This window comes from Euprymna scolopes, chromosome 1 (genome assembly GCF_053919585.1).
Source record: "Euprymna scolopes isolate OS-2025 chromosome 1, ASM5391958v1, whole genome shotgun sequence".
Lineage (NCBI taxonomy): Eukaryota > Metazoa > Mollusca > Cephalopoda > Sepiida > Sepiolidae > Euprymna > Euprymna scolopes.
Window position 1 is genome coordinate 156627616 of NC_136482.1, and position 23294 is coordinate 156650909.

General features: G+C 35.5%; 1 protein-coding gene across 1 annotated transcript in view; it reads left to right on the top strand.

Annotated features, from left to right (window-relative positions):
* The window catches only part of LOC145276862 (sodium/calcium exchanger regulatory protein 1), a 36124-nt gene extending 19709 nt beyond the window's left edge, over nt 1-16415 (top strand). Inside the window, exons 2-4 of the mRNA XM_080128265.1 lie at nt 10170-10342; nt 13224-13322; nt 15675-16415. Coding sequence (XP_079984391.1) covers nt 10170-10342; nt 13224-13322; nt 15675-15728 — 326 coding nt within the window. The 3' untranslated portion in view covers nt 15729-16415. The remainder of the gene's footprint in view (nt 1-10169; nt 10343-13223; nt 13323-15674) is intronic.
* Nucleotides 16416-23294: the final 6879 nt, after the last annotated feature.

Consider the following 23294-nt stretch of genomic DNA (forward strand, 5'->3'; position numbering starts at 1 on the left):
TGGTAGGGGCGCCTCAGGAGATTAGTTACAAACTAACTCCTTCTCAAAGGGAGATGTTAAAACCTGGGAAGGTAGGCCTCCTCGAACTGCACAGGACTAAAGCGATAGCTACCTCAACAATGGCTGAGACTCCTTTGGTGTCGAGATAAAAGCCATTTATTGTTTTCAGTTTATGCAAAAGAAATCAGTTGGTTTAATATATGTGCAGTCTTTGTTAAAATTGCTTCGGACTATAAAAAAAAACTATAAAAAGAAAAAGTTTAAAGTGTAAATTTTTTTTTTTTTTTTTTTGTTCATGCAATTTGATGGCTACTTTCACATTAAAATAGTTGTAATTCTGATTTTCGGTCCTATGCAAAGAATTGTTGCAACGATATGCACAAAAACTGATTTCTGGTTAAGAACTTCAGTCTTCTATATGAAATTACAAAAACCGAACAATTTTTCCTTAAATGATAAAAAAAATTTTTTTTGCTCTTTAAAATCAAGCTAAAATATAAACATGGACCTGCAGATTCCAAGTAGGCTGTTGGATTTGTTTGAGACCAATCGTTGAAAATCAAAATACAAAAAGCTCTACACGGATGGGTGGAGCATATATTTATAAAAAGTAATTGATGATAGTTCAAAGTTAAATAAACTTTAATAAATCATTCAATCAATAAGGAAAAAAACTCTTTAAAACAATGATTTCGAAGCTTCTCATTAGAAGAGAAAAGCAAGGTTATCTATAGCATAAATCTCACCTGTCTGTTTAAATGTATGTATGCATACATATATGTATGTTTGTATGTGTGCCTAAAACTTTCAACAGAGTCGATGGATTTTCATGAGGTCAGTATCGTTTTGAAGCTCAACCCTTTGGACGACAAATACCAAAAAATTGGCTAAAAACATTAATTCATTCACCCTAAACTGGACACTTTTCTACAGGATGGGGTCGCTTTTTTTTCGCTGATATTTTCGAAAGTCATCCCCTCTTTTCGATTGATTAGCCTTAATTTAAACCATCGTCACTTCTGGTTTGGCGATGGATGCAACAGCAAAGACGTCACTTTTTTTTTATATATATGTTCTTTTCCTCCTTCGCTGTACTACAACCACTTTTTATTTTGCTCAACACACACCTCCAAACACCCAGGCAAGGCCGGGCACCCACCAGGCTAGTATACATATATAACCCAGCATGAGAACATTAGCCTAGAATTAAACAAAAATACAAATATACTATAGAGAAATTGATGCGGAGTAAAAAATAGAGATAGGGAAGAAATATATACAAAAGAAAAGAAATGATGTATAGGAGAAATATAAAAAAATAAGAAATGATATATAGGGAGAAATATATATCCATTTCCATGCTAAATGGAAAGTAATGTGACCTTTTGTCGAATGACATCTTGAAAATGTTAACTTCCTCGTAGTTCGCACAGATTAAAAATTCCACTGTATGGTGACCTCGTTTTTTTTACATCTGTTTTATATATGTTGGCATCTATTGGATGTGTGTTCATGCAATGGAATATGACTGATGTTCAATTTTTTTTTTACATTGCATGAGAAGAAAAATGTTTTTATTTAACCAAGAGGAACATGCAAGTTTATATTAAAATTCTATGTATTTTTTCAAGTTATGAATACAACCAAATTAAAAGAATAGCAATCTCTCTTTTTATGAGCGCAATTTTAAATCAGTCTATTGACTTTGCTTTCAAAACATTTTAAAACTTTTTAAAACCTTACTTTAGATATGCTGACATCTTTTTTATAATATACTAGAGGGAGTTCTCGGCGTTGCTTGGGTGTTTGTAGGTGTGTGTTGAAAAAAAAAAGTTGTAGTAGGCTCGTAGGCTCAAACCCGAAGCCTTGATGCAAAGGTGGAAAAGAAAGTGAAAAAAAAAAAAAAACCCTGACATCTTACTGATCGGCCACGATGGGACAGGAAGTGAAAAGCGTTCTAATTTAGAGGGGGGAGCTCTGGCAGTGTCTTAATGAATAGCAATTGCCTGATATTTGACGATTAAAGTTGACATGCAGAAAGTGAAAATGAATGAGTTCATGCAGGATTCAGCTTTCTGCCGTCGTGGAGGAAATCAGCCCCCTCCTCTTAGAGGGAGCTCTAGCAGTGTCTTAATGAATAGCAATTGTCTGATATGAAGGGTATTCCCCACAGTGATCAAAACCGATTGTCTTCAACACCTGCTGATCGCTGTTATTTCGAATCAGTTTTGGTTTTATACGAAAAAGGCAAACAAACACGCGAGAGTAAGAAATAGCACAAAAATAGTGTGTAAAAATTGCTCAAATAAAAGATAAACGACCTTCTTTCGTAAATCAGAGATTATAATCTAGGAGTATGTAAAACGTTCGAAGAATTAGTGCCCCCTCCCTGAAAAAAAGCCTTTACCGGACATACAAAAAAAGCACACACACATACACACACACACACACACACACACACACGTTTTTGCTTTTATATAATAGATAAGGTGGTGCAAAAGTTTTGGCCAATAAACAAATTGCTTTATAACTCTTAATTTATAATAAAAATGTTTGAATTGATATCCATCTTCTTCCAAACATTTTTTATTCAGGGTTTCATGATCTTAACACATTTTCTTAGTTTTTGAAAAAAAAAATGCTTATGGTTTTGATTTCATGTGTGATGGTATCTTCGACTCTTTTTAAAGTCCTCGGTTTACTGGCATAAACCACTGATTTTAAGAATTTCCCTATAAGAAAAATAACCAAAAGACGCAACGTTAGTGATTTTTGACGGCCATTCAACATCTAATCTATTTCCTTGAAAATGTTATCTAAATTTCTGCCTACATGATTCGCAAATTGTGGTGGAGCCAAAATCCTGTTGAAACCACACATTTTGCAAAATTGCTAATGGTATGTCATCTAGACAGGATAAATAATAATTATAAATGATACTTGAAATTAGGTAAAAATGAAAAGAATCTATATAGAAGCCGATCTATGAGTACAAGTCTTTGCACCATTCTAACTACTTTTTTTGTATGTAAAGGCATTTAAAATTATCGTAGACTCTTGAAAATTCAGTATGTTATTGCTACACATCTTTGTTTTGTTTTACGGCATATCAGCTACTTTTGAGTCATTTAATGCTGAAAAATTATGTGTTAGATGTTGGTTAGTTGCTTTCGGTGTTTCTTGTGGAATCTTCTGTTATATTTTATTGTATATTTTAATCTCTTTCAGGAATTCAATAATTTTTTCTGGATCGATTTTATTAAATATTTCCCTTCGACTATTCTCTTGGTAACGCTTCATTCAGGCCTGTTTAAAGTTCACACAGCCCTTATTGACCAATTTTTATGATTTCCGGTTCAAATGAACAGCTACGGCAGGAATTGGAATACACCCTACTAAAGCTTGATTGTCACACCTGGTGAATTTCCAAAATGCAATCTGGACGTGAGGACACTTTAGAAGAATGATATGCAATAAACTTCTGTTTTAAACTTGGAAAAAATTCCACAGAAACGTATGGAATGCTTCAGATTGCTTTTGGACCATCTTGCATGAATCAAGCATAAACGATTCAAAGAAGGCAGAGAATCTGTGAGGGATGATGAGCACTGTGGGAATAGTAAGGAAGTCAGAACACCAAAACTGATTGGCCAAATAAAGAATTTCATAGGTGAGGATTATCATCTGTCTATAGAGACAATATAAGTGCACAGTTTGATGTCAGTGTGGAAACTGTACACACATTTATTCACGAGAAACTGAAGATGCGGAAGCTTTGCACAAAATTTGTCCCAAAGGTGCAGTCACAACTCCATCCTTGTAACAGACTATTTAACCAAGACGGGCATCAAGACAGATCCTTACCGTCCCTATAGTCTATACCTTTGTTCCCTGACTTTTAATTATTCCCTAAGCTCAAGGAAAACCTTAGAGGCTGTCATTTGAGGCAATTGAGGAGATGGAAGAGGCTGTGACGAAGGTCATTGACATGCTCACATAAGAGGACTTCCATGGGGTTTTCCAGAAGTTGTTGGAACGGTAGAATAAATGCATTGCAGCCGGAGGAGATCACTTTAAAAGGGACTAGAGTTTTATGTACATACTATCAATAAAAGTGCTTATATGAAAAAGTCTGGAAACTTAGTGTGTGTGTGTGTGTGTGCGCGCGCGCGCGCCAGGAGTAAATGCTATTTTGGTCCAACCTTAAAACTTCGTTTGACTTGTTTTTTTGTATTAAAACATAAATACACTAAAAACATTTATTAAAACAGATTAAACATATTTCTACAATTTAAGAGCACCTGTTGTAAACACCAATGTCTTATAGGGATGATCGTGGATAAAGAAGAATTCAAAATGAGTTCAAACGTTAGTGAAAGGTGGAGACATGAATAGTGATCTATAAAGATCCTTTACACATCAATATATACAGAGCATTCTTGACTACCCCCCCCCAATCTGGTGACCCAGATGTCTCACCATCACCATCTGTATATAGCAATCTAGGGATGGGGTAGCTCTGACCCACGGGCACACTGGATTACTGTCTAACAATTTTGTTTGCAATTCTTTTCAATTAAAAATCACATTGTCGATTTTTAGTAAAATTTGTATAAAAATCCTAAAGTTCACTCTGATCTAGTTTTTACTGACCCTTTAGCTCTATAAAAAAGGGTTTCCACTAGTCCATATGCAGGATTCACACAGACTGGCGTGGTTCAGTGGGGGAAGATGTGGCTGGTTACCTTTAATGCATCCAAAACCAAACTCCTATCCTTACATCATCAACGCTCTGATCCCCATCTGGCATCAATTGTGATGGATGGCTCTCGTCTGGGTGAGGCCCCGTGTTTTGACAAGCTTCTGGGTTTGACCTTTACTCCTGATCTGAAATGGAACATGTACATCAAGTCTGTTGCCAAGGTCGCTGGAAAGATGGTGGGATCGTTCTACCGCTCCAGAAGATATCTCACTACTGATGCAATTCTCTATCTATATAAAAGCCAAGTACGTCCAAGGATGGAATACTGTTGCCATATCTGGGCAGGAGCTGCTAAAAACAGCCTATCCTGCCTTGACAGAGTACAAAATAGACTTCGTGGCTTAGTGGGGGATGCCCTTTTCTCTACCCTGCAACCTCTCTCCCACAGAAGAGACGTTGCGAGCCTATCCTTGTTTTATCGTTATTTCCATGGCAGGTGCTCGTCTGAACTCCAATCTCTGGTCCCCCCCTCGCCAATCTTTCACGAAAAACACCCGTCTAGCTGAATCCACTGTGAAAAATTTCCCCCACTCTATATCTGTGTCTAAATCAAAACGCGGATTCCATGAACAAAGCTTCTTTCTTAGAACTGCACGCCTGTGGAACTCTGTTCTGTCTGCTTCCCACCTGACTGCAACTTGGATGTGTTCAAGTCCAACGTTAACAAATTCCTAATGAACTGCCCCCTTAAGTAAACACTTCATCAAATCTCCACACTAACGTAATGTACTTGCAATAACCCTTATCCCTGAGTGGCTTCCGGGCCTTGATAAGTGGTGATAACTGTGTAAAAAAAAAAAAAAAAAAAAAGACTTGAAAAATCCTTGAAAAGGCCTTATTCTTATTACCTTGAAAAATCCTTGAAAATAAGAAAAATGTCTTGAAAGCCCTTGAAAATTGTATTTATGTGCAGTAAAAATTTGTGTCAAATTATTTTTAATTAAATTGAAATAAATCTCCCTCTATTTTTGTTTTCATTTAATTTCCCTTTTTTTTAAGGGGGGGGTGCATAGTCCATAGCTCTTGAGCCCCTGGAAGAGCATAGGCCATCTACAACTTTTTGTAGATGTTTTTGTAGCGAGGAGGTGAGGGTGGTGGCCCCACGCCCAACCTTCCCAGAAGGTACATACAGTGCCTAGCCTTCCCAAATGGTCGCCCATCTGATACTGGTCAGGCTTAATGTTAATTAACTTCAGTGATCTGACGAGAACCAGTGTGTCAACGTGATTGTGCCATAAATAAAAATGGTCACCCCCCACTAAAAAAAACTTTCCTTCTGCAGACCAGACTCTCCAATCATGACCCCACACTCCATCACGACAGAAAAATGTGATAACTTAAAATGAGGCTAGATGGGTTAAAAAAAATTGACGATCTTGGTTGGAAATTTAAAAGCCATAATGTTTGAGATGAATTTAAAACTACTTAAAACCTCCCAAAAAATGCAGATAGATTGGAAAATAACTCTTATTGGCTATGCTAACATTTATTTTTTTGTATATTTAAAATTTTACCACTTTTTCGAATTGTAAAACACAGCAGATTTTGTTTTGAAAACTTTAATTTTGTCTGGAGAAGGTCTTGAAAAACTTTGAAAAGTCCTTGAAAATGGATATTGAAAATTTATACAAACCCTGATACTGGCAACTTAGTGAAAGGGTGTTAGTGGAGAAATGAATTAAAAACGACAGGAATTGGTAGTAATTGTAAAATCTTTAATAGTTCAAATTATTTAATATGCCAAACTAGTTCAGATGCTTTAGAGAATGGCAAAAAATACGCCCCCCCTCCTATCACCCGGACTTTTGAGTTGAAAAACAATGGTAAAAGTTAAAGGTGTTACATAATGAGTGTAAGTCTATGATTCTAGGTAAAATGGTTTCAGAACGAGTGACAAAATTTGTTGAATGATTGATGGCTCAGAGGTTAGAGTATAACCTTGATAGATAATGCGAGTTGAAGTAATGCCTGTGCTAGAGGGTCTTGTCTGTTTCTCAAAGCAGTCGCTCCTCTCAGTCATGCTGCTGGTGTCTGTGTGTGTGTGTGTGTGAGGGGGGGTTCTGAAGTGACATGTTAATCCCCCCTCCTCCCCACAACCATCTCTCTTTAATTGCATTTTCACCCCAAACAAAGCACAGTGTCACTTTGATATAAGGAGCTACTATTTGGGACAAAATTGCAAGAATACTGTAGGGAGTTGAGCAGCAAGATGTCTGTTTACATTACACTTGAACTTCTGCATGGCAATACATTCAGGGAAACAGGAACCCGGAAGGGAATTCCAAAGTCTATCAGTTTTGGGGAAGAAATTATTAGAGTAGAAGGCTTTCTGGCATCTGGGGATCTCGACTGCGTAGGGGTGGGATTTTGCTGCTTGTCGGGGTATTTACGTTGAGGGGTGTATAAGGGTTTGTAGTTTGTTGGCACATCTAGCATTAAAATACTTGTAAAACGGGCAGAGGGATGCAACATTTCATTGTTGAGAGAGGCTGAAGTCTGGCTGATAGTTCAGGACCTATTACGTCGGCGACTCTCTTTTGTAACTCTGTCCAGAAGTAAGAGACTTGTAGCAGATGCACCAGCCTAAATGTGACAACAATACTCCATACATGGGCGAATTGTGAATACAGAATACTTTAAGGCATAAGTAACATTCTAGCATGGTAGAGAGCCCACCTTCCTTGCATCAGATGTGGCAATGCCCTCGATGTATCTATCTATTCCAACTCATGTTCCCTGTGAATGTTAAGCCGAGAAGTTTGAACAAATTACTTTCAGGTAATTTATCGTTAGCCATAGCTATTGATGGTTTAGAAGGTTTCTTGTAATTATTAAAGGAAACAAGCTCAGTCGTGGCAGCTTTGAATGTCATCGTCCTTTTTTGTCCCCATTCAACTACTGACTAGAGGTCTTCCGCCATTGCCTTAGATATGTGTTCGTTTTAAGCCATAAATGAATAGTATTTATCAACTAGAATATTCTAGTCTTTTATATTCATCACTAAGTTTGTTAAGTTGTTGTGTATAATCTCTATTATATACACTTATCAACAGGAGCACAGATGTCATAGTTTCTTCCTTAAATCAATTACAGGTACACACCTTATTTAAATGGAGGATGTTTTAATAGGGTGTGAAATATGTGCAGATATCAAGCAGTCACAGATAATATATATATATATATATATATATTGAGTAAGATGATTGGTAATTTATAATTAAAATTAATAATCGGTTTCACAAGGAAGAACAAACAAAATCAATAAATTGTACGACTCAATAAAATAGCTCTAGGATATATATGCCTATTGAGCTTATTATATATCTACATTACAACAAACACTGTTTTCTTTTATTTTAATTGTATTAATGAATTTACTAAATTACTAATACATTAAAATAAATTCTGCTCTTTAGACTGTTCTTTTATTATTTATTCTTTTTTATTTTCTTTTTCTTTTCTTTCTCTCTTTCCTTTACTATTTTAATTTTGCTTTGTTTCCTTTTCCCCTGTCTCTGTTGTAGCAATTTAGGGTAGTAAACCAATGAGTGTAAAAACAATTTTGGAGTAGTAAACAAATTAAATTCAGACTTAGTAATGGGGTACAGGAGCGTTTTTTTTTTTTTTTTTTTTTTTTAAGGGGGTGGGGGGTGTTGTCACTCGAACTTTGTATTAGTGATAAGGTTAAGGAAAATTTGCTTAAAAAACAGGAGCTTGTCACTCGAACTTAGAGTTCCTATTTACTTTGGCTCCCCACGGGACAAAGTTAGACACCACGGTCGTTTTTTAACTTGGAGAAAGGTAAAAAAAATTAAAAATTTTCTCAGTCATGAAGGATTTCTCCTCCACTGACAGAACAAGAAATTGAAGTGCAGCACCTGCAGAACAGATACTACACTTTGATCTTGGCCCGAAGGCTAAGAATATCTGCTCTTATGGGGTTAAAGAATATTTATTTTAATAATTTTTTGTCCCTTCCCTCATCTAAAAAAAAAAAAAAAAATGGCACAGAATTTATCTCCTATAAAAATCTTTTTAACTGTCCTAAAAGCCGCAGATCTTATATATTATCTGGAAATTTTTCTCAATTTCAAATTTATTTTTGTGATTAGCCAATCACATCTGCAGGTTAGTTTGGAAGTCAGTTTCTACTAAAAAAAACAAATAATAATGATAATGATCATCATCATCGTCGTCATCATCATTGTCATCGTCGATGATGAAAAACTATTTAAGGAATTGTATGAACTATCATAAAAAAATCAGTTATTTAATGTTTTTAGTCAAGAAGTTTCTTAAATTGTTTCCAATGATTGATTCCAAGTTCAGACTACAACTCTACCTTGAAATTCTTCTGTCTAATTTAAAATTTGCATCTCATAAAGGTTATATTAGCTGTCAATTGTCTCGCATGAATAATTAATGGACGGTCTTGGAGATTTAAATTCTCACAACTCTTTTGGCCTGTTGGTACTTCTGCAGTTTAAAGCCCGTTTTTCCATGAGTCTTGCTCGGCAACTCCCAACAAACAATGGAAACCGTTGGATTATGCAGAGTGAGCAAAAAGAGACGTGAACTAGCAGACGGTAAAAATTGGAAGAAAAACAAGAAAGGAGAGTTTAAATAGGAAAGAAAAGAAAGGGCAGAGTATTGTTGCGCTTCTTCAAGCAACAAATCTTTTGACAAGGAAGGAAAATGAATAATTCCAGGCTGGAATTTATTTGCAAGTCATCAGAAACGGTCCTCGCGTTTTGTTAGGAAAACCGGCTGCTGGCAACACTGAGGTATTTTTGTACGCTCTGCCCCAGCGTAGTATAACCCCCCCCAACCTCCCTATGTTAAGAATGGCTTTCTGAATAAGCATCCCCAACCTCGCATTCTGAAAGCTGTTCTTAACATGGGGAGTTTGGGAATGCTTATTCTGAAAGCTGTTCTTAGATGGAGAGATTGAGGGTGTTTATACTACGCTGGGGCAGGTCATAAAAAAAATACCAGAATAACATTCCATACACAAACAGAACAAAAAATATATTTGTTCACTCATTCAAAGAAACAAAACTCTCCCCCCCCCCCAACAGTAAAATTTATGAAATTATTACTGTAGGGTGTTTGTTTTATTTTCTTTCTTTTTAGTTTTTTTTTTTTTTTTTTTATATTGACTTCCGTCCACTAGGTATAATCCGGCAGTTTCTGTCATCCACCGAGCGAAACTTACGGAAAAACGGGCTTTAAACTGCAGAAGTACCGGCTTGTTTTATTTGAAGGTGACAATTCCTACAATTTCAACTATAGCAATCGGCTCTCGTCACGACCAGATAATCACCAGATGTAGATTGACAGTTTGTAAAGTGTTAGAAGCTTAATATTTTGTTTGTATTATTTTAAATAAAATTTCTTTTTTTTCCAGGTGTTGGTATGGTCATGCGGAAGATGGCCAATGCTGCTACTCCAACCCAAGAGATAAAAATTGAGGATGGCACGTGGAGCATCAAAACAAGCACCACATTCAAGACGACAGATATTCAATTTAAGATTGATGAGGAGTTTGATGAAACAACGGGTGATGGCAGAAAAGTAAAGGTAAATAGCTATCAGTATCAACTGATGTAGAAATTTAATCAAATTATATATATATATATATATATATACTAGCCAAATGTACCTGTCGTTGACTGGGTTCAAAAACAGCCTACAGAAAATGGACTCTGATTTATGAAAGTATGATTATGAAAAGGAAGGGTTGTAAATTTGGGTCGAATTTGGGGGTATCAAAACCAAAGCAAAATGTGATGAAAGTAAAAAGAAAATAGATAAACCCCATAATTTATTATACCATACATGTTCACACTGAAACACTTATCACAATATTCTGTGGATCTATATTAAAAAACCTTGTTAAACTTTGTGACATATTTCCATTCTATGGAGGTCAGGCGCGAATGAACACCCCATAATTTTATTATACCATATTTCTTCAAACTGAAACATAATTATCAAAATATACTTACGCAGATAGATATGAAAAGTCTTTATTAAAGTTTGTGCCTATTTCCATTCTATGGAGGCCAGGCGCGAACGCAGACCCCACAATTTTATTATACCATCCCTATTTAAGTTAAAACATACTTATCAAAGTATTCTTATGTACATCTATATCAAAAACACTTGTAAACGTTTTTTTTTTTTTAATTTTTAAATTTTTTATTCATACTTTGTTGACCAGGCGCGAACGTAGACCCCACAATTTTAATGAACCACTGTTCTGCCATATCAAACATACCCATTCCTGTGTCTCAATGCATCTATCATTATATGTAATCGGGTTTTTAAAATAGTCAACCATATAGGAGTCTACTCGTGACCACACACACACACACACACACACACACATGCAGACATTCAGCTTTATATTATAGATATATACACATGCACAGTGATGCTGATAGCTTTTTAATTTCGGGAGTTCGACTCTTGGATCTATGTTTAATGGGTACTTGGAAAATTTGACCCCCCCCCACACACACACACTTCCATTAAATTCTATTTACACCCGCCATGTGTACTAATTCCATTTTTAAAGAAAATATTAAAATGTAGTTCACCAACCTTTAAATGAAATGGTTCAATTTTAAAGACAACAGTGGGTTGTTCAGGGTTGACTGTGTTTAGTTTTAAAATTCCTAAAATAAAATAAAACAAATCGATTCACAAAAAACCCAAACCCCTAATTGATTTTATTTTTGCATTTCAATATATTAATAAATTTATATGTCCTTCAGGGACAAGATTTATTGCATCGTTGATGCAGAGTGTGTGTGTGTGAACAGTTACATATGGTCACTATAAATAGCCATCTGTTTCAGTCAAAGAGACTTCCTAAGGCGACCCAGAACCTCTCGCCACCAAAAAGAAAAACGTTTTTCTTTTTGGCGTCAAGAGGTTATGTAGCGACCATATATAACTGTTTCTCCTCAAATAATAAAAAAAAAATATTTTGCTCTTTTTATTGAGCACTATCTAACAACCTTGTTGTCTTCATTAGTCCCGACTTTTGAACACCTCAAACCTGAATATATATATATATATATATATATATATATATATATATATATATATATATATATTTCATTTTTAATAAAAACATTTACATGTCCTCCATATGAAGTTAATGTATAATACTATCAGGGCTAGTAAAAATTCCACATTTAATTGAAAAAATAAGTTTTAATTATATCATATTTATGCTTTTAGTGCTTTAGATTGAATATGCCAAAATGACACTTTCTGCATTTCTGTTGTATGTATGTATGTGTCAGGTCATTTCATATGCTACTGGTACCATGTAACCCAGTACTACCTGCCTCATGGTCGGGTCACCGGCGACTAAACTGGTTCCCCCACCAGACTTGTTTGGTGAGGAGGGCGGCTAGTCTCCCTGGAGGATTAAAAACAAGACCTTCCAAAGGGCGAATGAACTCTTTTTCTGGGTCAACGGCCAACTAGCACCGTGTATATTTGTGTGTGTGTATATGTGTATTGGGGTGGAGAGGGCTCCCGTAAGCCGTGGTGAAGGCAACCTTTCTAGGAGAAGCAAATCTCTGATTTAAAAAAACCATAAAGCGGAAGACCAATACCCGCATTAAGCTGGTCTGCAGTTTAATTTGTTGCTGGCTATCTTGCTCTTGCTTGTTGCTGGATCTCAACATTTTGAACCGAGAGAGAGACTTAGCTGTCGTACAAAGCTAAGACTCTGTCACATCATCTTTGTATAGATACTCCCTCAGGCATTTGGGCTCATGAATTCTAAATGTCTGAGGGAGTGGCACTCGTCTGACAAGACGTTGCAATCATCATGTATGTATGTATATATGCTGCAAGATGCCTTCCTGCATATAAAGCACATTTGCTACTGTGAATGGTGACATCTGAAGTGTGTGGGACACAAAGTTGCGTCTTGTAAATCACCTAAAACACTTTGTAGCTACGGCTGGCTCAATCCTAATGAGTAAAATGTATACTCATATCCGAGTTCTGCCAACAACAATGACGATATATATAATCTGTTTACTCTGCAAAACATGACATTTATATAATATTTTTAAATAAAAATATAGCTCTTTTAAAGGTGAAATATGATACGTATGGTTGGTTAGATTTGTGTATTTTATGGCGTATCAACCCTCTTTGGGTTTTTTTATGCCAAGATGTCATACCTTTTTGTAAATGAGATATTGAAGACTATAAAAGATCTAGTATGGTTTAGAGAGTTGGAAAACAGACTCTGGCTTCTTCTCGAAAAGGAAATAGAAACATCAATCGATTGATTGAACTCTAATATTCTATGTGCAATGTCAATGACCTTGATACCATTTAACCTCAACCCTTTTGTACATTTTCTAAAATAAATTGTTTTAAAATTATTTTTGTACTTATTCAGTATTTTTCCTTTTGTTTTTTAAAGACAACATGCAAAATCGATGGCAATGCATTGGTACAAGATCAGAAAGGTTCACCTGATTCAATTTTGTCTCGAGAAGTAAAGGATGACAAAATGCATATGGTAAGTTTTTTTTTTTTTTTTTTTTTTTTTTTTTTTTTATTCTGTAAAAAAATTTTTTTTTCTGTAAAACGTATTTTTTATTCTGTAAAAGTGTTTTATTTTTATTTTTTTATTTTTTGTTTTCTGTAAAATTTTTTTTTTTTTGTAAAAGTTTTCAACTGATTTCATCATGACAGCAGTTTTGGCAGCCATTATCACTTTCCTCAAACAAAATTATATAAAAGAATTTTTGTAATTAGTTTTGTTATATACCCAGTTTTTCAGTATCAAGGAACACAGATTAATGAAAATAAGTCTCTTTATTCACTGAATTTCAAAGTTCTTTTGGATCTTATTAATGAGTTAGTCACGTAACAACTTCAAATTTAGGCTTGTTAGAGAAGGTGATGAGCAACAATATTACGTTATATAGGCTGGTTTTGTTAACCTTACTGCTCTAATGTCTTCTCCCATTTTTTTCTGTAATTTTTTATATTAGATCATCTAACATAATCTGGGATGTTCTCTTCTGATATATGACTCGTCCTCAAATCTGACTCTTAAACCAGCCTGGGAGAAAGCCATTCAATATTTTAATGTGTTTTACAATGTATCAACTCTTTGTTTACTTAATGTTGAAACCCAATGTTATATAGCTGCCGGTTGCTAAATAATTGTGCTTCACGCCTCAGCCACACCTGGTCCGATGATGGCAAGGTGATTATTTTCCAACCTGCCATGGTCCTGGATATGACCTTAAACTATATCCAGTGATGAGGCCCCAGCTTGCAGGCTTTGGGGAGTCTGGAGCCACCCTTTAATTGCCATTGCTCCCAGGTCCACTCTGATCCGGAGTGGTAGTACCAGTTAGGGTCCCAACTATTGGTTAAGTAGAAATAAACTTGAAAACAACAAATATATTCTATTAAAAATTTTTCTTCAAAATCTTTGGATTCGGCATTAAATAACCTGAAAAGGGTTGATATGCTGTAAAATGAAAAACAACCAATCCAACCTGCCATCTTTGATATGAAATATGTTTGGAAAGAAACTTATCCTCAAATAAGACACAGGACAACACATATAAAATTTATTTAGTTTGTTGGCTCTCCAGAAAACAAATCCCAATGAATTATGGTTATGGAAAAGGGACGAGGCACCAAAGTGACTTAGATATAAGCCACTGCCTCACACATCCGACGCTGATGAAATTCTTATGTGAAAGGATATACAAATTGGAAAGCAGAAACCACCTTACTCATGATGTCACACTCTCCTTACACAGCTTGTACCCCACCTCCTTTACATTGTCCAATACCAATTTTTATTGTAAAAGTCTCCATTTCCACTCTATGATGGCAGAGTTAGACACAAAGTTGCTTTTTAATGTAGAGAAAACCTAGCTTCTAAAAAAAGGGTCATTCTGGATTGGTACAAAAATAAAAATTGCCTCAGTCTAGAGATACCTCCTTCACTGACCAAAGACAAAAAAATAAAGAGTAGTATTAAAACAGATACTGCATTTTGAGATATTTATTTGCAGGAAATATAAAAAAAAATTACATTTGGAACAAATTTGGTACCAGGCCATACAAAAGTTTGGGGACACGGGTGTTTTTGGTCATCCTATAATTGTCTATTTTACTCTTAACTTGAATCAACTTGTCGCCACAATACCACATTTACTTACTTAAGATAGCTCCAAATGGTTGAACTTAGCCAAGATGTCAAAGAACCATTAAAAAATAGTTTTGTGACAGGCATTTTCAAATGAATGAAAAAAAAAAAGACAAAAAACTATTTAATAAGAATATCTTTTAATATGTGTGGGTATTGTAACATCGGTTTTGTTGTCATAAAACTGTTCTCCTAGTAATTACCTCCTCCATACTTGAGAATTTTTGGAATTCTGAATTATTTGTATCTAAAAACTTATCAATAATCTTTGACTGTATTTATAAAATCATGTGTATGTGACGTGTCCTTTCTCTTCATGTTGGAAACATGTAAATAAAAAGACGTGTCTTTTACTACGTTTTTGTGTAAAAAAAAAAAAAAAAAAAAATGTTACATTGTTAATTAATTTGTTTTCCTTTGTCGTCGTCAATATAACTTCCAGTATGAAGTCAGTCATTTAAGGAAGAAAGTTACGTTTTCTTTATTTACTTCATAATTAACTTAAAAAGGGTTATTAATTAACCCAACATGAGATTCCTATTTTCTCAAAAGTTAATACAATAAAATTTAGCATTGGTTATTCTTTTATTTTCCTTTTTTGTATCCATTTTTTCCTGTTTACCCCCCCCCCCCCAAAAAAAACAAATCTAAATTGTATTCATTTTATTTTTATACTTTCCATTACTTCCTTTTCAGATTCTTAAAGTGAATGATATTACCTGTACGAGAATCTACAAACGTCATGCCTAAAAACAACAAAAAGCTGCAATGTGAAACTTCTCGACTGCTGCTTCCAATCAACCATTAAAAAAGAAAAATTATTCATAGCAACAGGCCATTAAACCACAGGGCTTTTTTTTTTTTTTTTTTTTTTTTTTTAATTTTTTTTTTTTACTCTATTCAATATTTTGATCCTTCATTATTTGTATATATAAAAGGCAGATAAGAGAAAAGAAAAAATTCTTTAAACAAAGAAATAAAATCTCTTGGTATTTCTTAGTCTTCCAAATTAATGACATTTTTGCACAATTCAAACTTAAGTTTTCTTCATTTTAAGATATTTTATGACAAAAATAAAAAAAACAATCTTTATTTGAGAGTTCAGCTAAAATATTTTACTTGCAAAAAGAAAAACGTTTAGTTTGAATGTTTATAAAAACTATACAGCTTTTTACCAAAGAAAAAATAACATTCATTTATTTGTTTTAAAAAAAGATTTTAACCAACTTCAATTGGATATTGATAAAAGGATTTTCCTTTTGAGTCCAAAGGTTTTTGAAACTCCAATCAAAAATGTCATTTTTGATCAAGAACAATATCTGTTCTCTAAAATTCATTCTGTATTGAAGACCCTTAGTTTTTTGGTTTGACAATCAGCCTGGCTCATTGTCACTCTCATGGGACTTGTCATGCTGTGAAATAAAGAAATTCATCGTCGCTTTTTTTTTTTTTTTTAATTTTTTTTTATTTTTATATTTTTAATTTGAAAAACTATCTTTGTCACAAAACAAATTGGGAACAACAGGCTCAAACTGCTGTGAAAAAATTGACCAGCTGTTGCAAAGCCACACAAACCCAACTGATGTCGAGTCAGTTTATTACAAAATCATCAGCTGTTTCAAATGAAATAAACAGACTACAATGTGTGTACTTTTACGAGAAATTGACTTTGCTGTTGCATTTTTTATCTTAAATGACCAAGCCTAATATGAACATACTAGACTTGTGCCTGTTTTTAAATTCATACTCATTTTTGTATTAAATACTAATCCCTATTAATCCCTAACTCTGCATCAAATGAATACCATAATACTGAGTTTGCTGCACCTTATCATAACAAAGGTAGCCAGATCAGTTTTCGAGAAAACTTCTAGAGTAAATGTGGTATTGTGGTGACGAATCCCTAACTGTGTATAGAACGGATACTATATTACTTAGTTTGATGCACCTTATCATAAGAAAGATCCAGACAAAATTTCAACCAGATCAGCTCAGTAGTTTCTGAGAAAAAGTGGAATGAACTGACAGGCAAAGAAAAATATATAATATGGATAAATTGTGTTCACTAGATTGCCTGTTTAAATAACAATTGAGTGTATTATTTCAGTGTGTTTTTATTGAGCTTATTTACATGAGCAATGGAAAATGCACCCACAAATTCTTAGCTTTTAAAATTGTATTCTAGCTAAACTCTGATCGCAAAAAGTGCATGTAAGTAAATTAATTGGAACCTTTTTTTGCTTCTTGCGATTTGTTATAATTCTACATTCACATGTAAAAACGTTTGTGCTTTTGATGATAGACGATCAAGAAGCTCAGACTTATCCAAGGCTAAATGACCAGTGTTTTGCCTGCCTGTCTAGTCAGAGGCACCATGTGTAAATCGAAGAGTATCAATTATTTTGAACCTTTTAGGTTTGATTGTTTTGTTTTATAGCATATCAACTGTTTTCAATCATTTTGGTAATTTCTTATGCTTCAGTTTTTCATATCTTTAAAAATATCTATGGATTCATTTATTGGTTCCCTAACAAAGGAGGGATTGGACCTAGTGTGACACTATGGTGTCATGAATGCATGCAGTGAGGTGGGATGTTTGACTGGACGGGATGGGGCAAAGGAGTGCAGAGAAATGCAAAAACTTAGCTAGCAAAATAGGACCAACTGCCGAGCTGTCATTACGGGCTTGTTACAGGCAAACCAGATGGTATATTGTCTTAAAAATGGGGACAGAATTGGAATTATCTCGGATGTCAGAGGAGATGTTTGTATTAGAAGGGGCATTTGAAGTAACTCAGGGTGTTGCCAATAGATATCAATGTGAGCAACCATCCCCCTCCCAAGAAAGGGAGAGAGGTGTTGAGTGGATGAGACAAGGGGTGCTCTGAAAGGAAGAGAAAGGATGTTTTTAACTACTCCAGAGACTACACAGGATAGAAGACAATTTGGTCGAGAGGCGAAGTGCCCCACCATGGAAACACGTGTGAAGATGATGAGTATGCCAAGTTGTGATGGGACAACGTATGATCGAAAGAACACCTGTTATATGTGGTGCAGTTTGACAAAGTTAGAGACACTCGGTGTGGATGGTGCAATATGATCCCATTATACTAGTAATTCACTTGTTTGCACTTTTCTCAATAACCACACCTTGGATTTAAAAAAAAAAAAGTTGCACAAACATTAATCATTGTGAAAGTAAATTTTTGCCAGAATGGATTTTCTGGGATAACTCTGGTTTGCTCCCTAGAGGGCATTATAGGGGTAAGATTGCCCCAAAATTGTTTGTCTGTTTGTTCACACTTTTCTCAATAACCGCTCCTTGGATTTAGCAAAAAAAAAAAAAAAAAAAATTGCACAAACATTAGTTATGGTGAAAGTGAATTTTTGTCAGAATGAAATTTTTAGGATAGCTCTGGTTGCCCTCCTAGTTTTATTCAGAACCTTTGAAATCCAATTTTTCATGTCCATCACAACTTGACTCACTGCTATCAACATTCCCAATGTACAACTTCATGATTGACATGCCCAGTGTCAAAGCCATCATTTCCTCCAATGACAAACTTACAGCATTCGGTCCAAGGATTCCACCTGTGCGTGGCAAGTTTTTTTTTTTTTTTTTTTTTTTTTGTTGATTCATCACAATCATAGCATAAATGCTTTTTTTCAACCGTCAGTGTATCATGACAATGCGCACCAAGAAAAACAAACAGTTTCTTTGCATAACATGCATCGCACAAGGTATGTTTCACCTTTACAGCATTCACCTTCCTTGACAGAGAAGTTCTCTGCTATATCTTGGTCCCTTTTGAAATTCTCTTTTCACTCGTGGAAGAGAACCCTGCATGCTCAGCTGTTTTTTATGGGCATATTTTCTTGTAAATACTTGATATTTGATTTAATCCATAAATGTGGTGGCCTTCATACTTCTACTCAGTCAGATTATCTGCAAGTAATTGCAACAATCTTCCCCAAATTGTCCCTAACCCTTATGTAGTTTATGGTTATTATTTCTTTTTAGTAATGAGCCACTACTTAAGCCAAAAAGGGCCAATGAGATTATAACTTCATATATATCAAAAATGGAAAGATTGAGAGTTGAATTATGAAAACCAATAAGAGGAGAGCATTGAAAAGCTCCAGACTTAAAACAGCAGCTGCCCTAAAAAACTGATTCTTCCTCTCCCTTTGTCAAACATAACTTATGGAATGTGAGGACTAAAGGACAAAATAATGGAATAGCAAGAGTAAACCCCAAATCCACTTGCTACTCTCCATAACTTTAACATGCTTTTTGACATTTTGCATAAGTAAAAAGATTATAGGTCTCCATATTATCTGACTGCCAGATTTTGAGCATTTAAAACAAATCTGTCAAAAAGTCAGTACAAATGCTAAAAAAAAAAAAAAGAAAAATTACTAAGCAGACAAAGCTTAGAAATTAATAGCATTTGGGAGCCTCTAAATTGTAAGAAAAACAAAAATTGTACACCCTTAAAATTTTTCTGATGAACGAGACATAATCCCCTGTCGATCTTTGTTGGAGTTGTCTCCCCTTTGTCAACCAATTTTTTTTCATGCATACAAAACCACAGTGATAAAACAAACTCCAAGAATACGAAAATATCTACAGAGGCAGTAATTTTTCTCCTTTTTTTCCAAACAACAATCAACATGCCTGAAGACTGTCAAAGACCAAACCGACGGAAATGTTGCTCAAATAACATTCAAGATTAAAACAATAGTCTGATCAATACAGGGTGACCTCCAAAAAACGGGCCCAAACTCTAATTAGGCCCCCGTTTCTTAGTGTTTTGTCCGAATGAAATAAAACTTTGGTCATAACTAGTTTATTATATTCAAAACATCACATCAAAACACAAGGGTCTTTGGCCTTTTTTTCTCCGTTCTACAGCATATGTTCTAGATGGCCTCCATTTAGCTTTTTTTTTGGGGGGGGGGTCACCCTTTATAAATAATCAGCCCTCATTTCCCAAAATTCAGAACTTTAAAATCAGTCAAAGTTGATCGCTTTTGGCTGGGGATAAGATCATTGAAAATATATTTATAGTTTGGTAGATTTACATGAATATATCAATGATTCATGGTCAGATTAATTTTATTTTAATTAAGGAAATAGTAGGATTCTAAAAATCTAGGATAAGTACTCAGAAAGAAAGAATTTAGATTTTAAAATAGTTATGGCGATCATCATGTTATTTTATTTAACTCATCCCTAGAACATTAGATACAAGGTCAGGTGTGGATTTGATGAAAGTGTTTCTATGGAATGAGCTGGATTTGAACTCAGCGCACCCAGGTTTTCAGTACCTGTTGTTAACCACTTAGCCAACATCAGCCTTATATGGCCATCATGTTATGCATAGTCAACCAGCTGCAGATTCTGTACATGATATTAAAAATTTTGAACTTAATCAAGTGAGAACTTCTTCAAGCAAACTCTTGTGGCAAACTTCATGTTAAGGAAAAATAAATATCCAGACGTTGATAAGACTTGCTCGATTCGCAAAAGAAAAAAATCATGTGCTGATACAAAAAAAAAAAAAAAAAATTAGTTGGGGAAATTAAAAACACACCGAATGATAGAGGAGAAACAGAAAAAGACAAGAGAAACAATAAAATATAAATGGAGAAATATTTCTACACACAGCTGGATACTGACTCTGACACAACCTTGATTCCAGCAAATTTTTGGCAGGTCTTAGGAAAGACCTTATGCTGATGCAGTAGTACTGCACCAAATTTTAAGAAGGGTGCTATGACGTAAAGATTGAAACTACAGGCTTGGTGAACGAGGTATTGCCAAGATGTTGAACCCATAAGAACATGCCCCAAATGTATAGAAATGAAAACATTTAAACAAATTACAGAGAGGCAGTATTTATTTGCTTCCCCACTGAGCAAATTAGGCACAAGGCCGTTTTTTAATGTGGCGAGAGAGAGGGAGGGGGGCACCAAAGACAAGGGTCTATATGGACCATGCACATATCCGAGACGGTTTGTTTTTGATCTTAGTAGATTCCCTCTTAGGTTGACTGAATTACTTAAATGTATTTTTTTACAGGATGGGGGCATCACTTATTAAGATCTGAAGGCCACTCAAGGATAAGAGGTAATGCATGCACAGTGATGGAAATTCACTATTTAAGGGGAGGGTTCAGCAAGAATTTGTTTATATTATATTGGATGACTATGTAGTCAGCCAGAAAGCAGGCTAGTGGAACAGAGTTCCACAGTCGGGCAGTCCTAGGAAAGAAGCTTTGTTTATGGCGTTTATATTTAAGCGCATATTGAGGATGGGGAAAATTGTTGATGGTGGTTGTGTAGCTAGGCGAGTGCTTTTTGTCTGGCATGGGGGACCATAGATTGAAGCTTCATGACCACTTGCCATGAAAATAACGACAGAGCAGAGCCAGGCTCACAACGTCTCTTCTGTTGGACAAAGGTTGCAGGGAGGTGAAAAGGGCATCACCTATCAGATTTTGAAGCCGATTTTGAACTCTGTCAAGGCAGGACAGGTAGCTGTGAGTGGCTCCTCCCCAGATGTCGCAACAGTACCCTATTTTAGCATATATCTGACTCTTATGAAGGTAGAGGGTTGCATCAGGAGTGAGACACCTTCAACCATTTTCCCAGTCGACATTAGCAACTGATTTGATCTAAGTCTTCTGTTTTAGGTCAGGAGTGAAGGTTGTCGAAGCAAAGTGCTTCTTTGAGACTAGAACCATTCATATCAACTAAGGCCCGGTGGGGATCAGTATATTGAGATGAAAAGATAAAAGTTTGGTTAATATTAACCCACCATCTTTTGCCCCACCGCACCATGTGCGAAAGGTCGAAGGAGAGAGACTCAGAGAGATCTTAATTGTTTCTAACCTTTGAGGTGTTTCCATAGATCGTAGTATCGTCTGCATATATGTTGCTGAATGAAATTAGAACGCGGTTTGAGAGACCATTGATGAAGATAAGGAGAGAACTGAGCCCAGACTTGATCTGTGAGGCACGGCAACGTTGATACTTTGACCTTCCGACTTCTGCCCATCGACAAATATTTGTATAAACCTATCGCAGAAAAAGGATTTGATAGTTAAGACATTTCCAGATATTCCATAACTGGAAATCTTGTGAAGTAGATCTTTATGCCAAACCTTACAAATGCGTTTGATATGTCAAGAGCTATTGCTCTAGAGAAAATCTCCCGTTTATAGATTCACTGATCCTATACCAGATTACAGTTAGCATGTCAGCTGTAGATCTTGTAAGACGGAAGCCATATTGCTTGTCACTGAGTAGGTTACTTTTGCTGAGGTGGTTAACAATTTCTGTATTTATCACGGATTCAAACACTTTACTCATGGCACACGTTGCCCGGGACCGTATAAACAATGAAAACAACAAAAGCAGATATTGAACATATGTTTTATTCTTAGGGGAGAGGAATCTTTCAGGGTGTGAGAGAGAGAGAAGATAAAGAGTGTGAGAGAGAGGCAGAAGAGAAAGTTGTTCCATCCTCTTTCCCAAATTTTAATACTGTGCACGTTTGAACTCTCATCGTCGAGTTGATGCTCGAGTTGCCTATTGGCCTTGATAAGTGCTAATATAGAGAGAAGAGAAACAGTTTGTACTGAGATGCAGAAGACTGATCTCCAGTATTTTTTAATCCTGGACAAACAAATTAAGTTTTCCAAGGCGTTGGGAAACATTTCTCCTTTAGGCATTGGTTTAACAGCTTTGCAAAGATGGATGTCAACACTGGTTGCAGCTTTTTGAGTGCTATAAGTGGAATATTGTCAGGACCAGTTGCTTTGCTGGCGTCGAGGTTGTTGATGAGTGTAGCAATATCACAAATTGTTATTTGTTTTGGGAGGAAATTCAGGAGATAAATGGTCCTGGTTGAACAGGGTTGAGTTTGTTGCAAAGTTGATAGAGTTCAAAATAGACTTCGTAGCCTCGTAGGAGATGTCCTTTTCTCTTCCTTGCAACCTCTATCTCACAGAAGAGATGTTGCGAGTTTGTCTCTGATGTATCGTTATTTTCATGGAAAGTGTTCGACTGAGCCTCAATCTATGGTCCCCCCTCGCCAAACTTTCACAAGAAACACTCGTCTAGCTGTAAACACTATCAATAATTCCCCCCACTCTTTATCTGTGCCTAAACCTAAACGTAGATTCCATGAACAAAGCTTCTTTCTTAGGACTGCACGCCTGTGGAATTGTCTTCCGTTTTCCTGCTTTCCGGCTGACTACAATATGGTTGTCTTCAAGTCTAATGTAAATAAGTTCTTGATGAGCCGTT